Here is a 17,400-nt window from a genome sequence, read left to right as displayed (position 1 = left end):
ACCATAAAATAGAACACTTTTGTTCCTATACAAAACATCTCATTTTGATTTTTATAGTTTTATTAACTTTATCTTAATATTTATTAGTAAAAACATTATACTTTAATTTCTAAACATAGCATTTTTATTTTCTGAGTTTTATAATTTCATTAAAAAAAATTGTCCCAATTGCAATAGAGACGGAAATTAAACTAATATATATATATATAGAGAGAGAGAGAGAAATGGTGTGTATAGAGATTAAATTGAAACATTGTTAACTATAGGATATAGTTGTTAATTGCAACGATGAAGAGCATGAAGGCAGAAATAGGATATACTTGCTAATTGCAACGGCAGGGTCGGCACTCTGAGGAAGTGAGTATTTGTACAAGTATAATGATAGTATCTCAAGATAAAAGGTCCATCTGGGTAACCCACCGCTGGTGAGAAAAAATAAAGTGGGCAGTTCTAAGAATAGACTCTGGAGTCTCTTGGATGATACATATTTCTTAATTTAATAGTTTTGATATTCTCTCAAAATACATTGGCACATTTAAGCTAACGCGTATCTTTTTGACTCAAGTAAATAATTCCACTTCCCAATTTAGAAGTAAATAATTGTAAAAAGAATAAAACTTACGTCATCAACCATACACTGTTCCATCTAGTAAAAATTTCTCCAACCAAAATCGTCAACCTTTGTTTCGTTCCTTCCATGAATTTTTCATGCCAGTGATTTCCAATACGAGAAACCTTCCTTGAGAAGCGCTGAGATGCAAATGGCAATCTAAATAGGAGTTATATTAGAGGCATGCCTGTTGTTAAATGCTCATATACCTCTAGATGAGAGTAAGCTGAAGTTTTGGCCGGTTAGGCTGAGGCTCCACAACCTCCATGTGAATTTGGACTGTCTGCAAAATGCTGTATGAAAGGCTACCGTCCATCTTTTTAATCTTCTGCTGTTGCTCATCTACATACCATTCTCCACTTCCCTTTTCAGCTTTTGTCAGATATACAGGTCCTTCTATGCCATATCTGTGAAGGGGAAAAGGTCATGAAAACTATAAATGAAAAATTCACCGAAAGTACAGAAATAACATTACTCAAATAGCCATCTCCAGGTCAGATTGAATGAAAACATTCTTCACTCTTATGTTTTTGCTATCCTTATTCTCCTTTCCAACTGTTATATAGCAAAGCAGAAATAAAAAGGAAAGAAACGAGGGAAGAATAAGATAATTTACTTGGGAACAAACACAAAAAATCCATTAGATCTTATTTTCACTATTCTAGCCTCCGTGTCTGTAGGCCTGTTTGTACAAAGATAAACCAAGTTAGAATAGGCTGCAAAGTGTGTATAGACATAAATACCGGTGACAGGGAGCAGAATTTATGTCGCATACCTCTTCCTGAAATAAATTAGAGTATGTAGCTCTACAGATGCTCGCCCTGCATACTGGGCATTCCTGTGCCGATAATTTAAATCTGAACCATATATGGGTTAAAAACACCATTAACATATATGCCACGCCAAAAGAATAAGACCCATGAAGAAAAAATTATTATTTAATTCCTGATGAATATAGTTAACGTATAGAAAACTTCCACCAAGGCGGACCCGATTGAAGACAAACACATAAATGATCAAGTTCTACTTGGATCATGAAGGAGATTTCATACTGTCTGAAATATTAGTGAGCTGAAGTCTGTCTTGAAATACAGACGGTAACTTGGATATTCCTAAAGAAGCAGCAAGTAGCCTGTGCACAATGACATCTGCAGTGAAAAATGTTTCATCTCACATTATTGTGCACAACCGACCAAGTAAACATATCATATAATTATAGCATACCCACCTGCATATCTTCTTATAGGTGATGTGAAATGGGTATACAAAGGAGATGCAAGCCCATAATGATGATATTCTGGAGGGCTAAGATCCCCACTGCAGAAATAAACCGCCTAAAAACAAAACAAAAACTCAGTTTTTTTTTGTAAATTCTAAATCCGGGTTCTTATTCAAGTCTAATTTACCTGACTCATACACCTAGTTGCCAGTATACGGATTAACTTATTGAAGTATGGATCCTCACCCTGAAATAAGTATTTTGTATATGTGATAAGCATGAGACCAAATAAGACTCAAAAAATATTTAACCTACCTAGGAGTAAGCTATAAAGATGCCGCAGCTAAAATCATTGTATCATCAGAGCTAGTGATAATATAATTAAAACAATTAAAAAAGAAGAATGGTGCAAAAAAAAATTAAAAAAAATGTACAATTAAATATTTACCACAGCATGGTCAAGAGAATCAGCCAATGCTTTTGATGACGAGACATCCAAGTGCAAGCCAACTGCAGCAGCAGTCATTAGCAAGGGTTCAAGCATCTCTCTAGTTGGTGTTGGATGACGCCTACGCAGGTACCAACAAACAATTTAGATATATTAGGATAGAGGTAAGAGTACAGTTTGGATATACTGTAAACCAATTATTACATAAAGGAAGCCCCTCCCAAGAAAAACATCAGGTCCAAAGTAAAGTTAAAAGTCAGATAAAAAAACAACCTTAATAATGAGCACAATGGGAAAGTTTTAAGAATTTGTTGTGCAACGGAAACATTAGCAGCAAGCATAAACTCCTCCACCATTTGGTTGGCCTCCCGGATCTGGTACATTCCTGCAAATAAATTCAAACAGTGGCAATAATTTTAAAAAACAGAAAGGGAGAAGGAAAAAACTACTTTTTCTCCCTTTCCTTCCAAGAAAGAATAGCTGAAAGCAAAGTAAAAAAGAAAACCATCAACTCAGTCAATCTTCTACTAAATATCCAATTTAACTATAGCTATAACTAAACATACTCGAGAAAGAAAATAAATTACTGTTGAAAATTTACATATCAGATGAAATTAGAAATGAGAAATATATTTCAATAATGAAATGAGACTTTAAATTATTATACCCAAGTATGTATTAAGATTATGAACCCATTTATAATAATGTGAATTTAATACTTCCCTTAAGATTAAGGACCCATTTATTACACGTGATTGACAGTATAAGACCTGATAATATAAGATCATTGTATAACTCCTAATAAAATTTTAATACTATTCAATATTTAATGTGACATTGTATACGATACAGTATCAAATAAGATAATACTATACTATCACATGTCCAGTGAAAATAAAAGTTATCACTTTTTTCAAAGTTACTTTTTATTGAAAAATACTATATTTCTTTACGAAATAAATACTAATACTACCTCTGATCCTAGTTCTAAGCAACATAGGACAATCATCAAGACCAAGAAAATAATTAATATGGTTACTTTTAATTAATTCTACCATAAACTCAAGTTTTATTCCAAATATACCCTTTATTTTAAGTGGTTGTATATTTAATGTTAGTTATAAGTGAATACATAGAAAGAAATTGTCCGCCCAATCCAACTCAGCTCTTAGAGGGGACTACAAACTATTTGGGCTCCCACAATTTGATTTATTTGTTTATACAATTGGACTTCCAAAAATGTTGGTATTTAATTATTTTTATTGAAAAACTTCAATTAATTGTTATTAAAAGATTTTTTAAAAAAAAACTGTTATTTAAAATAGATGAATCCTTTTCAGTAAAAAATGGTTGAACTTTTTTAGCAAAAGCATATACATCAAGGAAGAAAACCATATCCATCATGGACAGATTCAAGGCTTCATGTCACTACTAGGTAGCAGATAATTCACAATCGGTTTGACTAAATGATACGCAGAATGTAAGAATCGCAAATGACATATTTGGTCTCACACATCAGGTAAGTGTGACAAGAACCAATAGATGACAGGCTTACTCATTCCTCCTAGAATGAATAATTTAATGACACTAGCCGAACTTCATATTCAATGAGAATACCCAATTGCCCACATTCTACAACCTCAAAAAGAAATACTAAATACTATTAAGAAGTTAGAAGATTATACCAATATCAAGGGGGTCATGAGTCTCCGTGTCAATTTGAAATTTGACTTCAGCAGATGCAAGAGTCAAAGCTCCTCTCTCTATACGCCTTAATCTCATTTTCTGATAGATCATACTCAAAGACATACTTTTCAGACAATTTCATTATATAGCAAACAAATACATGTGTACAACTATACTTATAATTACATGAGTAAAACAATAGCCTGCAACCACGAAACCCATACCTTGGCTAAACTATTCATATTCCTCAAGTCTGCAGTAATTGGATCCATCAATCGACTGTACAAAGAGAACATAAAATAAAGTAACTAAATTATTTCATGAAAGAAATAATATTTCATGGCAAACAACAGACTAGAAGAAACAATTAGCAATCCACAAAAACATGGTCATCTAATCATATAAAGAAATTGAACAAGTATTGATCAACAAACAAACAGTTTGAATAGCATGAACATGAGCCCAGTCATTCAGCACTGGCTTCTGTTTTGATAACTGTCAGAATACACCCCCTCTAACTCATGACTTTGTTTATTTTGAAAGATTTACTAGATTTGGTACCAGCTATTTCATAAGCAATTGTAGCAGGCATATACTCTGGAATAACAGAATCCCAGAAAAGAAACATACAAATTTTTTTTCCAGTCTACATTATAATTGAGAGTGCTAATTAAAGACACATCAATCCATATAATTTTACAATAGATCTAAGGAGAAATAAAAGCATACCTATCATCCATCCTCGCTTGTGCTTCAACATAAGACAATGCTGCAGAAGATTTTATGACACTTTTTGTGTATCTCGTGGAAATAATGTCTGCTTCAGGTGTCATTTCCTGAACACACGTAAAAAGTTTAAGTTCAATCCTGTGAAGAAAATGGAGAGTATTTGAATATAAATTGCTTCAGCTGACATCCTTTTGGAATATTTAAACTATGCAGTAATCATATTTTGATCATATTATTGAAGACATAGTGGATAGAATGAACTTGGAGAATTTCAAATAATTAGTATAAATGCATATGCTCTTTCTGCATTATGCACATTGACCCTAACACCCTATGAGTGTGTACCAGGAATAACAGACAAATTAATGGTTGCAAATGACAAAAAAAAAATACACTATTCACCTAGCTTGAAAAATGCGTATTTACAATCACTTATGAGAATAGCTTCTACTCTAAGGAACATACGTTGTCTCAAATTAGAGGTTTCGAACTGAACATTCTAAATTGGCATTCTTACTGGTTGTCTGGTTGTAAAGTGTATAGTATGAACAGAGTACAGACAGAGACTTGTGTAAAAGGTGAAACGGGAGGGAAAGTTTAGTGAGAAGAGTCTGTTTCATGGAGTGCTTTCTACTCCTTGTGCTTTTGTTTATTGTTTCATAACCTTGTTGATTGTGAGCTCATTTGGTTATTCTTTTTTCCATTAAAAAAGAGTCAATTTGAAAATTTATAGTGTTTGATTAAGCTTTAGGAAAAAATCTGAGTTCGATTATTTTGAGAGGCTAATTTGAGTAGCTTCTGAAAAAAGCTGCAACTATAACTACTCTGCAAAATAAATACTTTTTTATACAGAACACAGTTTAGGCAACAAAAATGATTGACATAGCAACAGATGCAGTGGCAGTTGCTAATCTAAGTTTTATGGTGTCAATCTAGACAGGGAAGCAGAAAAACCAGTCATGTTGTGGTTGCATGTTTGTAGATGAGCTTGATTGTGGACATTTGGTGCGTTTTTTTCCTTTTTTTGGATGGTAAATATTTCTCAGAGCATGGAGTATGAATCAAACCCATGTTTGAATAGAAATTAATATTGCGACAATGAGGTCAAAAGAATCACAGCAGAAGTACAATGGCGAGTGGCAAAATAAAGGCAATTGAAAGATTTCAATGATGCTTGGGATTCTTTGGTAAATATTTACAAGATTCAAACAAATAATAATTGATATCTCATAGTAATGCACATCATGACAAAAATATATTGATACCAATAAATTTAATCAGGGTAAAAAATATGTGATCGCACATACCCATATGACAGAGAATGCAAGCCTTTCCACATCAGAACGAAGAGAACATATGTCTGCCAGATAAAGATTTATCAATGAAGGCAAAAGAAATTGCTATAACCATAGCAATCTAATTTTTCAAACTAGTTAAATGAAAGATCAAATGATATTACCCTCAGTGAGTGGTTTGGGAAGCATGTCTATCCGCCGCTCAACAAGGTAGACAGATGTACCCCTTTGTGCAGCCTCATCATCAAGGGGGGTTCCAGGATGAACAAAATTTGTCACATCAGCAATATCTAACAGAAATCCATTAAAGACGAACAATGTAGAGGGATTACATAGCATAAGCTACTAGCTAGGGGGAAGATTGGGGAGACAGGAAAAAGGTAGAAAAGTGAAAAACTAATGAAGCCTGGCTGTTGAAGAAGACAGAGGATAAAGCAGCACCATATGGACATTAAAGAATTGTTCAGACATGCAAACTCTTAGTTGCATCATCTGATAACTTACTTCAGTTGAGACATGGAAAATCTGTTTAGAAAGAAACCCTTGCAAAAACATTCAGAATGTCTATAGTTTGGGCCGACAAAGCAGTATCATATTATAATGTTCAGCTCCTAGCAATTCACTTTCAAGGGTAAAGTAAGTAACCTTGGTTGTTCATGAGACAATCAACAGTTAATATTGCATGCAAATACATAACAAATCATGAATGTGTTGAAAATTGGAATATCAGTCATTAAATTTTTTCATCAATGACTGAGATTAATAACTTTACCCTCCATCACTTTTGAGGGGATAAATCCCATATTATACTTCATAGTTCATACACTAGTATACAATTCAAGTGTGCTAGAAGAAGCAAAATTGCAAGCAGACATGCTAATTAAAATTGTCAGCAGGGGCATCCATAAGCTAATTTAAACTAAAATTCCTGTTGCATACAAATAAAATGATGAAACCATAACACCCATCCAATTGTAGTAACCCATAAATGCTAATTTGAGTGCGTATAGCCTATTGACACATGCATCATCAGTAAAATGAATGTCCTCAAACAAAGGATACGAACTCCAACTTCAAAGTTCCCATTTGGAAGAGCATGACAGTGGAGTGCATCATCAATATCCTTGCAGCCTGCATGCAAGTAGCAGAAATAAAACAACAGCCTTATACCATTACCATGTCCTCTTCTGAGTCAAAGTAAAGCAGCTACTTCAAATGGTTCTTTATCAAGTTAAGTGAAACTACTAATGACAAAACAAAAATTGGTAAACATAAAAATAAGATTATTTTGAAAATGAAAATGTTACACATCATAAAAAAAAGGGGGAGAGGGGGGAGGGGGGGAGAGAATAGAAATACACACAGTATTCCATTGTTTCCATTTTAACAGTAAGAGACATAAGCACTTCCATTTTGATTGTCAGTGAGACAATGACGAGTTGACTCATTCAAGAAGAAAACAACACTCAGCAACAGAAAAAGACATCAATTACAAGATTATATGGTTTTGCTGTCTCATAAAATAAAAATTAGAGCAGAACCTTTTCAACCTGATGCTTCCTATAACATACCTTTCATGATTTCATCATAATCATTTATTTCATTTAAATTTCCTAGACATCCTTCTCTATACCTTGTATAAAATATTTTTGCCCATCAATTTTCCCTTGCAGAGTTAACACTTCACAATCTTTGAAAGATTCTTTTATTTTTAGCAGAAGAAAGGTTGGGAGTATTAGAATTGTGAGAGTCTTAGAAATTAGAGAGGGAGAGAGTGAGAGAGAGAGAGCAGAATTAACAGAGAAGAGTAAATTGTATTTTCAGTAATTAATCAGTAATACAATTGTCCTATTTATATGTTTCAATAGCTTCAAGGGAAGCTATAGAAACATTGACCTGTTGAACAGGTAATTAAGCTAAAACAGAAAATACAGAAACTAACTGACTGAAATAATAACTCTATACATTAATATATCTAGTACAATTTTAAGGAGTAAAGATATACTCCAATAGGGAGGACAGGGTCACACTGGTCAGGCTGCCCCAAGGCATGCCACATTGTATTTTAAGATTGCATCATCTGAGGCTTGTTGAAATTGCAAAATAAATTTGTCATAATTTTTTTTACTGATAAAAACTATTATATTGTCAAATTATTTAGTGATTGGGATTTGGGATGAAGTTTATGAATAACTAATCCATGAACTTTTCATGAACAATTTTCTTAGTGCTGTTCTTTAATAGAGAACACCAATTGATAAACTGATAAAATAAAATCCTGAACACAGAAACCATATATAATATAGCAATGCACTTGATGTCCCAAACACAAAAGTTTCCTACAGAGAGTATTCTCTGCCCACAAACTGCAAACACACTTGTCTAATTACACACCCTACTGCTATGCATAATCCTAATACATAACTGCCATCAGTTATTTTCTAATACAAAACTAATGCAGAATTACTGATACAATAACATTTCACCCTTTGCTGAGTAATAGAAATGGAAAATTAACAAGACCCATACCTGGAGGGTCCACACTGAAGACACGCAAATGACGCAGGTCCTGCCTGATTGGATTAGACAAATCTTCAGAAGAGACTACCCATGGCAATGGTGGCAAGCATGCCAGCACTTGTGAAGAGAATGGTCGTGTATTTATATCATTTTCTATCAAAACCACCTATTTTGTAACAAAAAGGAGTAGAGAAGACATATCACTAATATGATTTAGTTGGTCCAAAAATACAACAAATAGTTGCATTATCAGATTCAAATATAAAATGTGGTAAGTATTTAAGTAAACATGAATCAGACAAGAACAGCAAAAGTTGGCATACTCGAGAGTCCATGTAAACTCAGAGCTTTTATAGAATTGACTAATAAACTTTTAGGGGTTTAAGAATTTACCCAATACAAAAAAATAATCATTAAAAACCCTATTAATGACAATTATGCATAACATAATACTCTTAAACCAACAATAATTCAACATTTCAACTTCAAAATAAAGCAAAGTAGCAAACTAAAATAATAAGTATGATATACATTAGTACTAAATGAAATAAAACTACATAAATGACCAACCTATATATAAATTTATAAGAACATGTTACTAAAGTGAATTTTTTTTGAAAAGGAGTTAATTACTTTAGATCATTTGAGCCCTGGAAAACACTATCATTTATTGGGTGGAAATTATATTTGATTTCAAACTCATTTACTCTTTTCTTGACTCAAGTTTATTAATAAAGTTTATCCAAAAAGAGTTTGACAAGTTAACTTGCTTTCTCTATCTAGAATCGTAAAATCCTACAAGACTAAGAATTAACTCAAGTTTGACAACCATGAGTACAGGTATTAAATCAAATACAATACTGATAACTGGCAAGACAGGTATGCTATTTGCTAAAACTTTAGAATTTGGGTAAAGCAAGATTCAAAATAATAACAATATGCCACGAAATGCCAAGAAAACATATCAAACCATCATATAATATATCATTAATACAAATTGATAAATGGGTCATTCCATTAGTGGGGAAAGTGTAGCTTATTTGGTATTAATCATTAGAGTGTAGTGTAGACATAGTGAAATCTAGCCTATATCAAACTCCTATGCACCAAACCATATTGGAATAAAAACCAAATCAAAATAAATAAAACTTGTAGAAAACAGTGGAGAATAGTAGTATCTAATGATGTCTGAACTTTGCAGTGCACAGTATCCAATAAGTACAATCCTACAACAGTGTGGCAAACATTTTAAATGTTTCCCTCCTTGTATGGAAGGTATTTTCAATTCTGGGCTTCCTTGCATGTATTGAAGGGAAATCGCAATTATGTTGAAGAAATCATCAACAAAATGGAACAAGCTGGGTAAGTTGCAGAGACCATAAAGATGTAGTCAGGTTCCTAATGATTTGCTCCAGATGATTATATCAGTTTTCACAACTTAGGTTTAAAATCTCACATTCTAATCATCAGAAGATATGAGATGATGAGAAAAGAAATCACTTTCAAGACAATAATATTATATGCATCAGCTTCATCAAAAACAATATAGCAATCAAGTAGAAGGTTCCACATGCTCATTCATTGTCTTCCCAATATTGATACAAAGAGAAAGGCATACAATATCCAATATCCCATACCTCGCTTTCTGTATCTCTATCACCTATCTCCCCTATAGTTCTCACATAATGGCCTGATGGATATCGTGATTGGCGATCCCAAGAATCAACTGCCACAATAATCCTCTTATCCAAAAGGTTCTCAAGTTGACGGGTTTGGATTCGAATCTTGGGAATTCTGCGATCTTTGGAGACAAACAGTGCATGGGCAATACCACCACTTCCTGCAGGCATAGGCATTGGGTCCAAAGATCCACAATACCTGAAAAGACAAATTATGTATACGAATCATGAAAAATCAGACATATACACTAAGAAAATGAAATACACAGACCATACTTGTTGTTTATAATTCAGTAAACAAAAATGCCGATTAGTTTAACAAGATCAACTGATCAACATTTTAACAAACAAAAAGTTATGATTGGTTAACAAGGTTTAACATTTATAGAACAAATAGCAAACCTATCTCAAAGAAAAAATCTATATGCGCCTTTATGCTCAAAGATATATCAAATTTTCATTTTTATGTTACTCTAATTTTGATACTGTACCTAAAGCTAGCTCATGTATGAAAGAATAGGTAGCCAGTGTGCTACATAATCACATCACAAAGAGTAATTATAAAGTTAACTCTCCCATTTGCACTGATAATATAACCAGTAAATGTATGCTGACAGTTACAAATATATTATAGAACAAGATGCTGTACACATCTAATAATGTCTTATAGATATGCAGCTGTTAAGACTGTTAGATGTAAATAACATGCCTACACCAATGTGACCAAACAATGTAGAATTTGTTTGTTTTGCAGTTAGCTTACCACGTTCCCATTTTAAGAGGCAATTTTAGTGGATGAAAAAAAAAATGCTTTCATGAAACACAGTTTGCAGGAGCCCTCAATGTAAAAAAAAATCTCAGCCTTAAACTTTGGTAGATTTAATCATTGGCACTGTATCATAGCCTCTATGACTAACTGGTCAAAAGTTATGTCTTTACCACTCCTATTTGTCTAGATATAAGTTAAAATTTCAACACAAGGAAGGTGGCCCCGGGCATTGTACAGACTTCAAGGCCCAAAGAACACTTGTTTGAGGCATGTTATATATCAAAACCATTCATGAGGTACTTCTCTTAGAGAGTAAGCTTTTGTGATAGTTGGTCATTGACAAAGACTACAAATTAAGAAAAATTGAATTTCTCTGCCAAACAAGCATAACTTGTACCAGTCTAGAGCACCCCATCTCTAACAGGTAACAACAAATCAGAAGACCTATTTCTTTCAGTTCAACATGCCTTTTATCAACTTGGATTAGTTGATGGAACAATACTCATGAGATGATTAAGGATCTTGAAGAGTGCTACATTCTAAAAGGGCACATAACTCATATTCTGCTGTGAAAGAACCTTGTGAAGGCAGGTTCCCTTATCACCGAACTTACCAAATTTGAGGATTGAGGTTATCATTTCTATCAGTAAAGGAATTATTAGTTCAAGATTGAGACAATACAAAGTTTTGGCTGTTCAGAAGGGATAAAAACAGATCAAATCATCCAATTAGAGTATTTAAATGCCAAAAATCCTCCAAAAGAATGAGAGAACAGTTTCCATTATTCTATATCTGTTTTTATATTTGTGGAATTCTTGCTTGCACCAATCCTTCCAGATGCATCCTCATTGCAAAAAAAGATATCAAATATAAGAAAAAAAATAAGTAAGGAATGATCACAAAAATATTGCAGCAAAATGTTGCCCTTTATCTGCATTTTAACATTTTTGAGCCAAATAGGTTGGTGTTAAAATAATGTAGAAAGCAACATAGCTTCATGTGCTAGTAAAATGAATTCACTTCATTCACATATATAGTGCAATTAGCATTAAAAGAAAAGTTGTGGTCAACAACTGCCAAAAATCCAAAATTACATTTCTGATTCAGTATACTTCATCTTTTATATTTTGGAATTTAAGTTCAGATTTATAACTACATTTCTCTGCCACTTCTCACTAATTCACACAAAAACTGATATAAAACAATGACAAAAGCAGAACATCCCTTGATAACTGGAGATAAAAGAGATATTAGTTTCCTCTAATAAAAAAAAAAGTGAATTCAGTTTCCAATCAATTGAATACCGGTTTTTACTTTGTAAGTAAACAGAAATCCATTGTTAAGGGAAGGGGAAAACAAGAGACGATGGATGAACTCCATGCATCTAAAGTCTAAACTATACAGCAGAGCTTAATTATATAAACTAAGATAATAAATACAAATTTTATAGCTAACCTAATTAACATAATTATGTTATTTCATAACCCTATACAATGAACTCAGGCACTATTTACAATATTACATATGTCTAACATGCTGCACGTAATTAAAAAGATACTTACGAATGCCAGTTTCTCTTTATAATGCCAACAATACGACCAGAAGGGCGACTGGGTGCAGCATTTACTTTTTCAGAAGAACCCTGCTGAGGAATAGTTCTAGGTGCATCATCAGCACTATTTGGAGCTAGATGAACATCTTCATCCACATCCTCATCTTCTGCAAGCAAATAATATTAGTTGATGGGAAATTTAAATAGAAAAGATCTGAATTATTGCCAATTATTTCCATTTTAATGAAATCAAACTCAATTTGGAAAAGAAATTAAAAATCTTAGAAGTGACAATGCCAATGAATATTTTCTAGTGACTTCTCATTTTTTCCCATCTTCACGAGGTATCTCCATGCATTGTTGTCAATCTCAAACACCCGTAAAAACTACTGAGTTTACGAGTGCAGGAGCACCCACCTATTTAACCCGGTAGCAAACTCGTTTTTGAGTAAAATTGTTCAAACTCAAGCAACCTCGAGCAAAATCAGACTCATTCACGATTTTAGAAGCGAATCAACGTGCCTACACCAGTAGCTAAAAAGGCACCAAAACTACTCCAAAACCTGTGTTTCATGAGCGGGTTTTTTTTCTTCATCAGAAAAGAGGATTGGGTTGTTCTCTCCATGATCTGAACCCAAAACGTGGAGGACATAAGCTGGCGTCAAGTGCAATATTTGCATTTTTGCCTGCGCGCATTGTGGTTGTGCTCATCGGTGTTGGGGTTCTCGTAGGTGTTAGGTTTTTCCATTCTGGTGGATGTCGGAGCTCTCCGTTCTCATGGTCAGATCTGTTGCAAATCTGTTAAAGGTTTCCGGAGTGCCAAGGTTCTCATGGTGTCGGGGTATTGATTGTTGGTTACAGATTTGTTGAAGACATTTCTCTTCTTCTCTGTACAAATAGCAAGTTCTATTTTTCTTTCTTTACTGAAGCTTATATTTGTTAGATATTTTGAAGGTTTACTTTTTTTTATTGAAGCTTCACGTACTTTTTTTTTAAATTCAACCTGGAAATCTACTTATAGTTAATATTTGTTAAATATTATGTCTAATACTGGATCAAATTCATGATGCAATTGTAGCTGCCTCCTCTGTTTTGTAAGAGTTTATGCATGATTTGGCATAGTTTGATCTAATTAGGTAGTAATGTGCTCTAAATTTTCCTACTTTATTATTGTAATTTGCTATTTTGTTTTAATATGGAGCTAAAATGTTAAATTATTATATCATTTATTGATATTTAATTATTTTATATTAAATAAACTCTTACGAATTTACAAGTCGAGTTTATGGAACCCTCATGAGTTTACGTAGACTCTCAAGTTTGATAACCTTGTCTACTTATACCCAACTACCCATACACCATAACATAATGAAAAAGCATAAAGAAAAAATAAAATCTGTTTGAAATGGCTCGAAAATTATTACTACATGCAAATTCTTGGTCATCATTAAGGAGATGTAGTTTACAGCCAGTTTTCTAATAAACCAAATGCATCCTTCATCTCTCGATAATAAAGTTCCTCATTCTATTTTATTTCATATAGAGCCAATGTTTCATATTCTTCTTCATTTTGTTTCATATTCTTCTTCATTTTTCTGTTGTACTTGCTTTGTTCATGATGTCTCTCTAGGTTTAGACAAGCTTTCTACTCAGGCTATCAAATGTGTTTTGCTTTGATATTATAGACTTCAAAAAGGGCATCATTGTTACTTCCTAAAGATGCACTGAACTTGGCTATACCATGTATCCCGACTACTTGGAAAAATAAACATTAAAGAAGCTCTTATCTTCTAAAATATTTCTATTTCCAACAACCCTCATTATAACAACCACCAAGCATTTTCACACTAGGAGAGGTTGGTTACATGGATTAAATAACACCATCATGTTATGCCATAAATCAAGTTTATAAATAAACTATTAATCTCTAAATCCTTCTTAATGGTTCAGCCTATAGTTTTCAGTCTCCCTCGGACTCTCAATTGAGCTACCCTCCATCTGATCTACTCTCCCTAGTGAGGCTAATACAAGTTTGCAAAGAATAAATTCTTACAAGTTGCTCATGGCAGAGTACAATAATCTAACAATTAACATACCTTCACCGGCTATAGATAGAGATGAAGCTTCTTGCCACTGGTCCTGAGGCAGAAGTTCAACTGCCACAATATCTCCATCAAATGCTCGATTCATGTTTGAGCGCCCATAAATAATTATCTCATCACCAATACTCTCACTCCCAACATATGCTTCAAATGGATTATGACGGTTTACACGAAGTTTCCCTTGATGATATATTCCACGATGTAAACCAGAAGTAATTTCAGACATCGGCTTATGCTGAAAATTAATAGTGTAAATATTCTATCCTGTCAGTTTAACCAAATGTGCCAACACAAAATACTGGATAGAAATGACATTAAATGAATACCTCAGAATAGATTAGTTTCCTCTTGGATGGTCTAAGATCTTCAACCTCTTCCATGTGCACATCTTCAGATGCAGGCCGCACAAGCAGGTCCAGTATATCAGGTCGGTCTAAAGACTTCACATATGACTCAACTGAAACAAAAGACAAATTGAATTTTTCAACTATACTGTTAGTTTTGATATTTAACATAGCTTTCAATTTCCATGAAAGATAACTACCTGTTTCAGCAAAAATGCCCTCTTCACAAGCCTTCCTTTTGTTCTCTCTATCATTAGTTATAAGCAAAACCTTTACTGCACCACCAAGATGATTCTGATACCACTGAGTAGCCACTCGTATAGCTGCACTACCACTTTTTAAAGTTAAAACCTCAAAACATTTTCATCTCTATTGGCAATTCATGTAGAAAACCATCCATGTGAACCAGAAAGCATATAAAAAACAATAATAATCAAGAATAAATTCATAGCTTGTCTGAAAAGCCAACCTCGATCATTCCTATCATTTTTAGTTTCCCCACTCATTTCCTTAACATATGTATCCCTGCCAACAGAGAGACAAAATATCACATCAAATATAGGTAGTCCACATGCCCTCATCCACAAGCAGAAAATATTGGCCACATGGCATTAAGCAAATTCACAGGAGCAGAATTTAGAACCACTCACTAATTACTAATAAAAAATGATGAACCTCATAAAAGGAACAAAGCCCTCAAGCTAAGCCCCTTCCAGAGGTATATTCTAAGGCAATGTCTTTTATTTGGACAGCAGTGATTAACAATATTTATTCAATTTACCATGAATGGTATTTTTTGCAGGACTACAGGCCACACAAAGCTATATTCCTGAATTTTTGTAATGTAATTTTCAGATTTTTAGACTAGTAACCATTTATTTTTATTTTTTTACACTATTCACCTGCTAAAATATGCATAAAGAAAAGTCTTTTTGGTGGGGATGTGATGCTTATTTATAACTTTCTAATGTGTCATTTTAGAGATTTAGAGAAGTAGATAAGACGGGGCTCTAATACAATGATCAAATATGCAGTTACTGGAACTCGTGTTTATTGTTTAACGTTGACCCAGTGTGCCATCATACTTGTTTAGGAATTGGGAAAGAATTCCTCGTTGGATATGCAGACTTGCTGCGTTCCTAGTTTTTTCCTTCCTCTCCTCCATGATACTGTAATATAATCTCACCCTAACTACAAACTAGTAGCAAGTCACCAAAAAAAGGTGCCAAAAAAAGTACCTGTGGTATTCATTGGAGAAAACAAAGAATTTCCTCATGGAATTGCTGCAGATAGATCTTACACGGTTGTAAACAGACATGTTCTTGTTCTTAACCTCTTCCAGCACGATGGACAACACCACAACATTGTCGAACGCGGGATTCTCCAGCAAATCAATCTGCAACAACAGCACACAGTTGAAATCACGAAAAACACGTCTCAGTCGAATTCAGACGAAAAAATGGAGAAGGAAGCAGACCTGGTTGAGAACGACATTGGTGTCGACGACGAGAATGGTGGAAGGCGAAGCACTGAGGCGAGCGGCGGAGGAATCGCAAACGGTGCAAAACGGTGCGCCGCAGTATATATCGTCACGCAGGTAGTGCTCCCGCACTTGCTACTCCCAAACGAAGAAAACAGAAAAGAAATTAAATTATAAATAGAAGAGGCAAAAAAAGGTGGAGTTAGGGTTAGAGAGTAAGAGGTGAATACCTTCATGACTTTGCCACCTTTGGTTTTCTTGACGAAGGACTTGTTGTGGAGCATGTTGGCGGCGACGGAGGAGATTGCTTTGCGCTGAATGAACTGAACCCTACTTGGAAAGTGTGTTTGGAAGCTATCTCTAGTTGGGAAGGTGAAGATGCTAGCGTGGAGAAGAAAAAAGTTGATTCTCGTGATTTATTTGTCCTTGACGCCTAAGAAACGAACCAGTCTTCGGACTGTGACAGCGGTGTTGTCGGCGGTGAACACAGTCGCCGGAGTGTTAGGACAGGGCGCAGGTGCAGCGGCGGCACTGTGGAATAGGAGTGTTGAGGGATGTATGTGGTGCGAACTGCGAAAGGTTTAGGAAACGAAATTTCACGCAATTACATGATTTAATTAGCATACCGTTAACTTAGGGAAAAAATACTAGAAAATTTTAGCATGTAATCGAACTTAGTACGAAGTGATAGGTTGGATGATTGGTAAATTTTATTGCTTTTTAAATTTGTATTTTTTATCAGTTTTTTATTTGAATTTTATTTCATATGAACTTCTTTTTATCCGGGGATTTCGTTTCTACTATTATAAATTATTTTTATTTTAATTTATAAATATAATATATAAAATATTTAAAGAAAATACTTACTTTTCATCTCCACTTTTATTAACACGTTTAAAATCTTATATTATAAATATTTTTTTATTAATCATCTCTCAATAAACAAATATTAAAAAATATAAATATC

At 33.8% G+C, this 17,400-nt stretch overlaps 1 protein-coding gene across 2 annotated transcripts; it reads right to left on the bottom strand.

Moving 5' to 3' along the window:
• Positions 1-294: 294 nt before the first annotated feature.
• EMB2763 (ribonuclease II family protein) lies at positions 295-17,053 on the bottom strand. Of its 2 annotated transcripts, none has more exons than XM_083076460.1 (24): positions 16,664-17,053; positions 16,431-16,568; positions 16,192-16,349; positions 15,423-15,478; positions 15,154-15,276; positions 14,936-15,066; positions 14,604-14,844; positions 12,518-12,671; positions 10,145-10,385; positions 8,517-8,673; positions 7,050-7,118; positions 6,152-6,277; positions 6,000-6,052; positions 4,693-4,799; positions 4,188-4,242; positions 3,963-4,062; positions 2,551-2,662; positions 2,278-2,398; positions 2,017-2,076; positions 1,839-1,944; positions 1,663-1,758; positions 1,386-1,467; positions 1,227-1,292; positions 295-1,017 (listed from the first exon to the last, which is right to left on the bottom strand). In XM_083076460.1, the coding sequence occupies exons 1-24, from the start codon at positions 16,715-16,717 to the stop codon at positions 822-824; spliced, it is 2,802 nt and encodes a 933-aa protein (XP_082932586.1). In that variant the 5' UTR covers positions 16,718-17,053; the 3' UTR covers positions 295-821. The 2 variants fall into 2 exon arrangements, with proteins under 2 accessions (XP_082932586.1, XP_082932585.1); XM_083076459.1 differs by having other exon boundaries at positions 12,518-12,674; positions 16,664-17,052.
• Between the last annotated feature and the right edge of the window lie 347 nt (positions 17,054-17,400).

This window comes from Cajanus cajan, chromosome 6, assembly GCF_000230855.2.
Source record: "Cajanus cajan strain Asha chromosome 6, NIPB_CcT2T_4, whole genome shotgun sequence".
Taxonomy (NCBI): Eukaryota; Viridiplantae; Streptophyta; class Magnoliopsida; order Fabales; family Fabaceae; genus Cajanus; species Cajanus cajan.
This window is presented reverse-complemented; position numbering and strand designations above follow the sequence as displayed.

What these genes read in the sequence shown, in the direction of transcription:
- EMB2763 (XM_083076459.1), bottom strand. Translation starts at nt 16,717, where the DNA reads ATGCTCCACAACAAGTCCTTCGTCAAGAAAACCAAAGGTGGCAAAGTC. An exon ending in AAATGATAGGAATGATCGAG is followed by an intron (nt 15,277 to 15,422) that starts GTTGGCTTTTCA and finishes GTGGTAGTGCAG; the next exon opens with CTATACGAGTGGCTACTCAG. An exon ending in ATAAAGAGAAACTGGCATTC is followed by an intron (nt 10,386 to 12,517) that starts GTAAGTATCTTT and finishes TTGTCTTTTCAG; the next exon opens with GTATTGTGGATCTTTGGACC.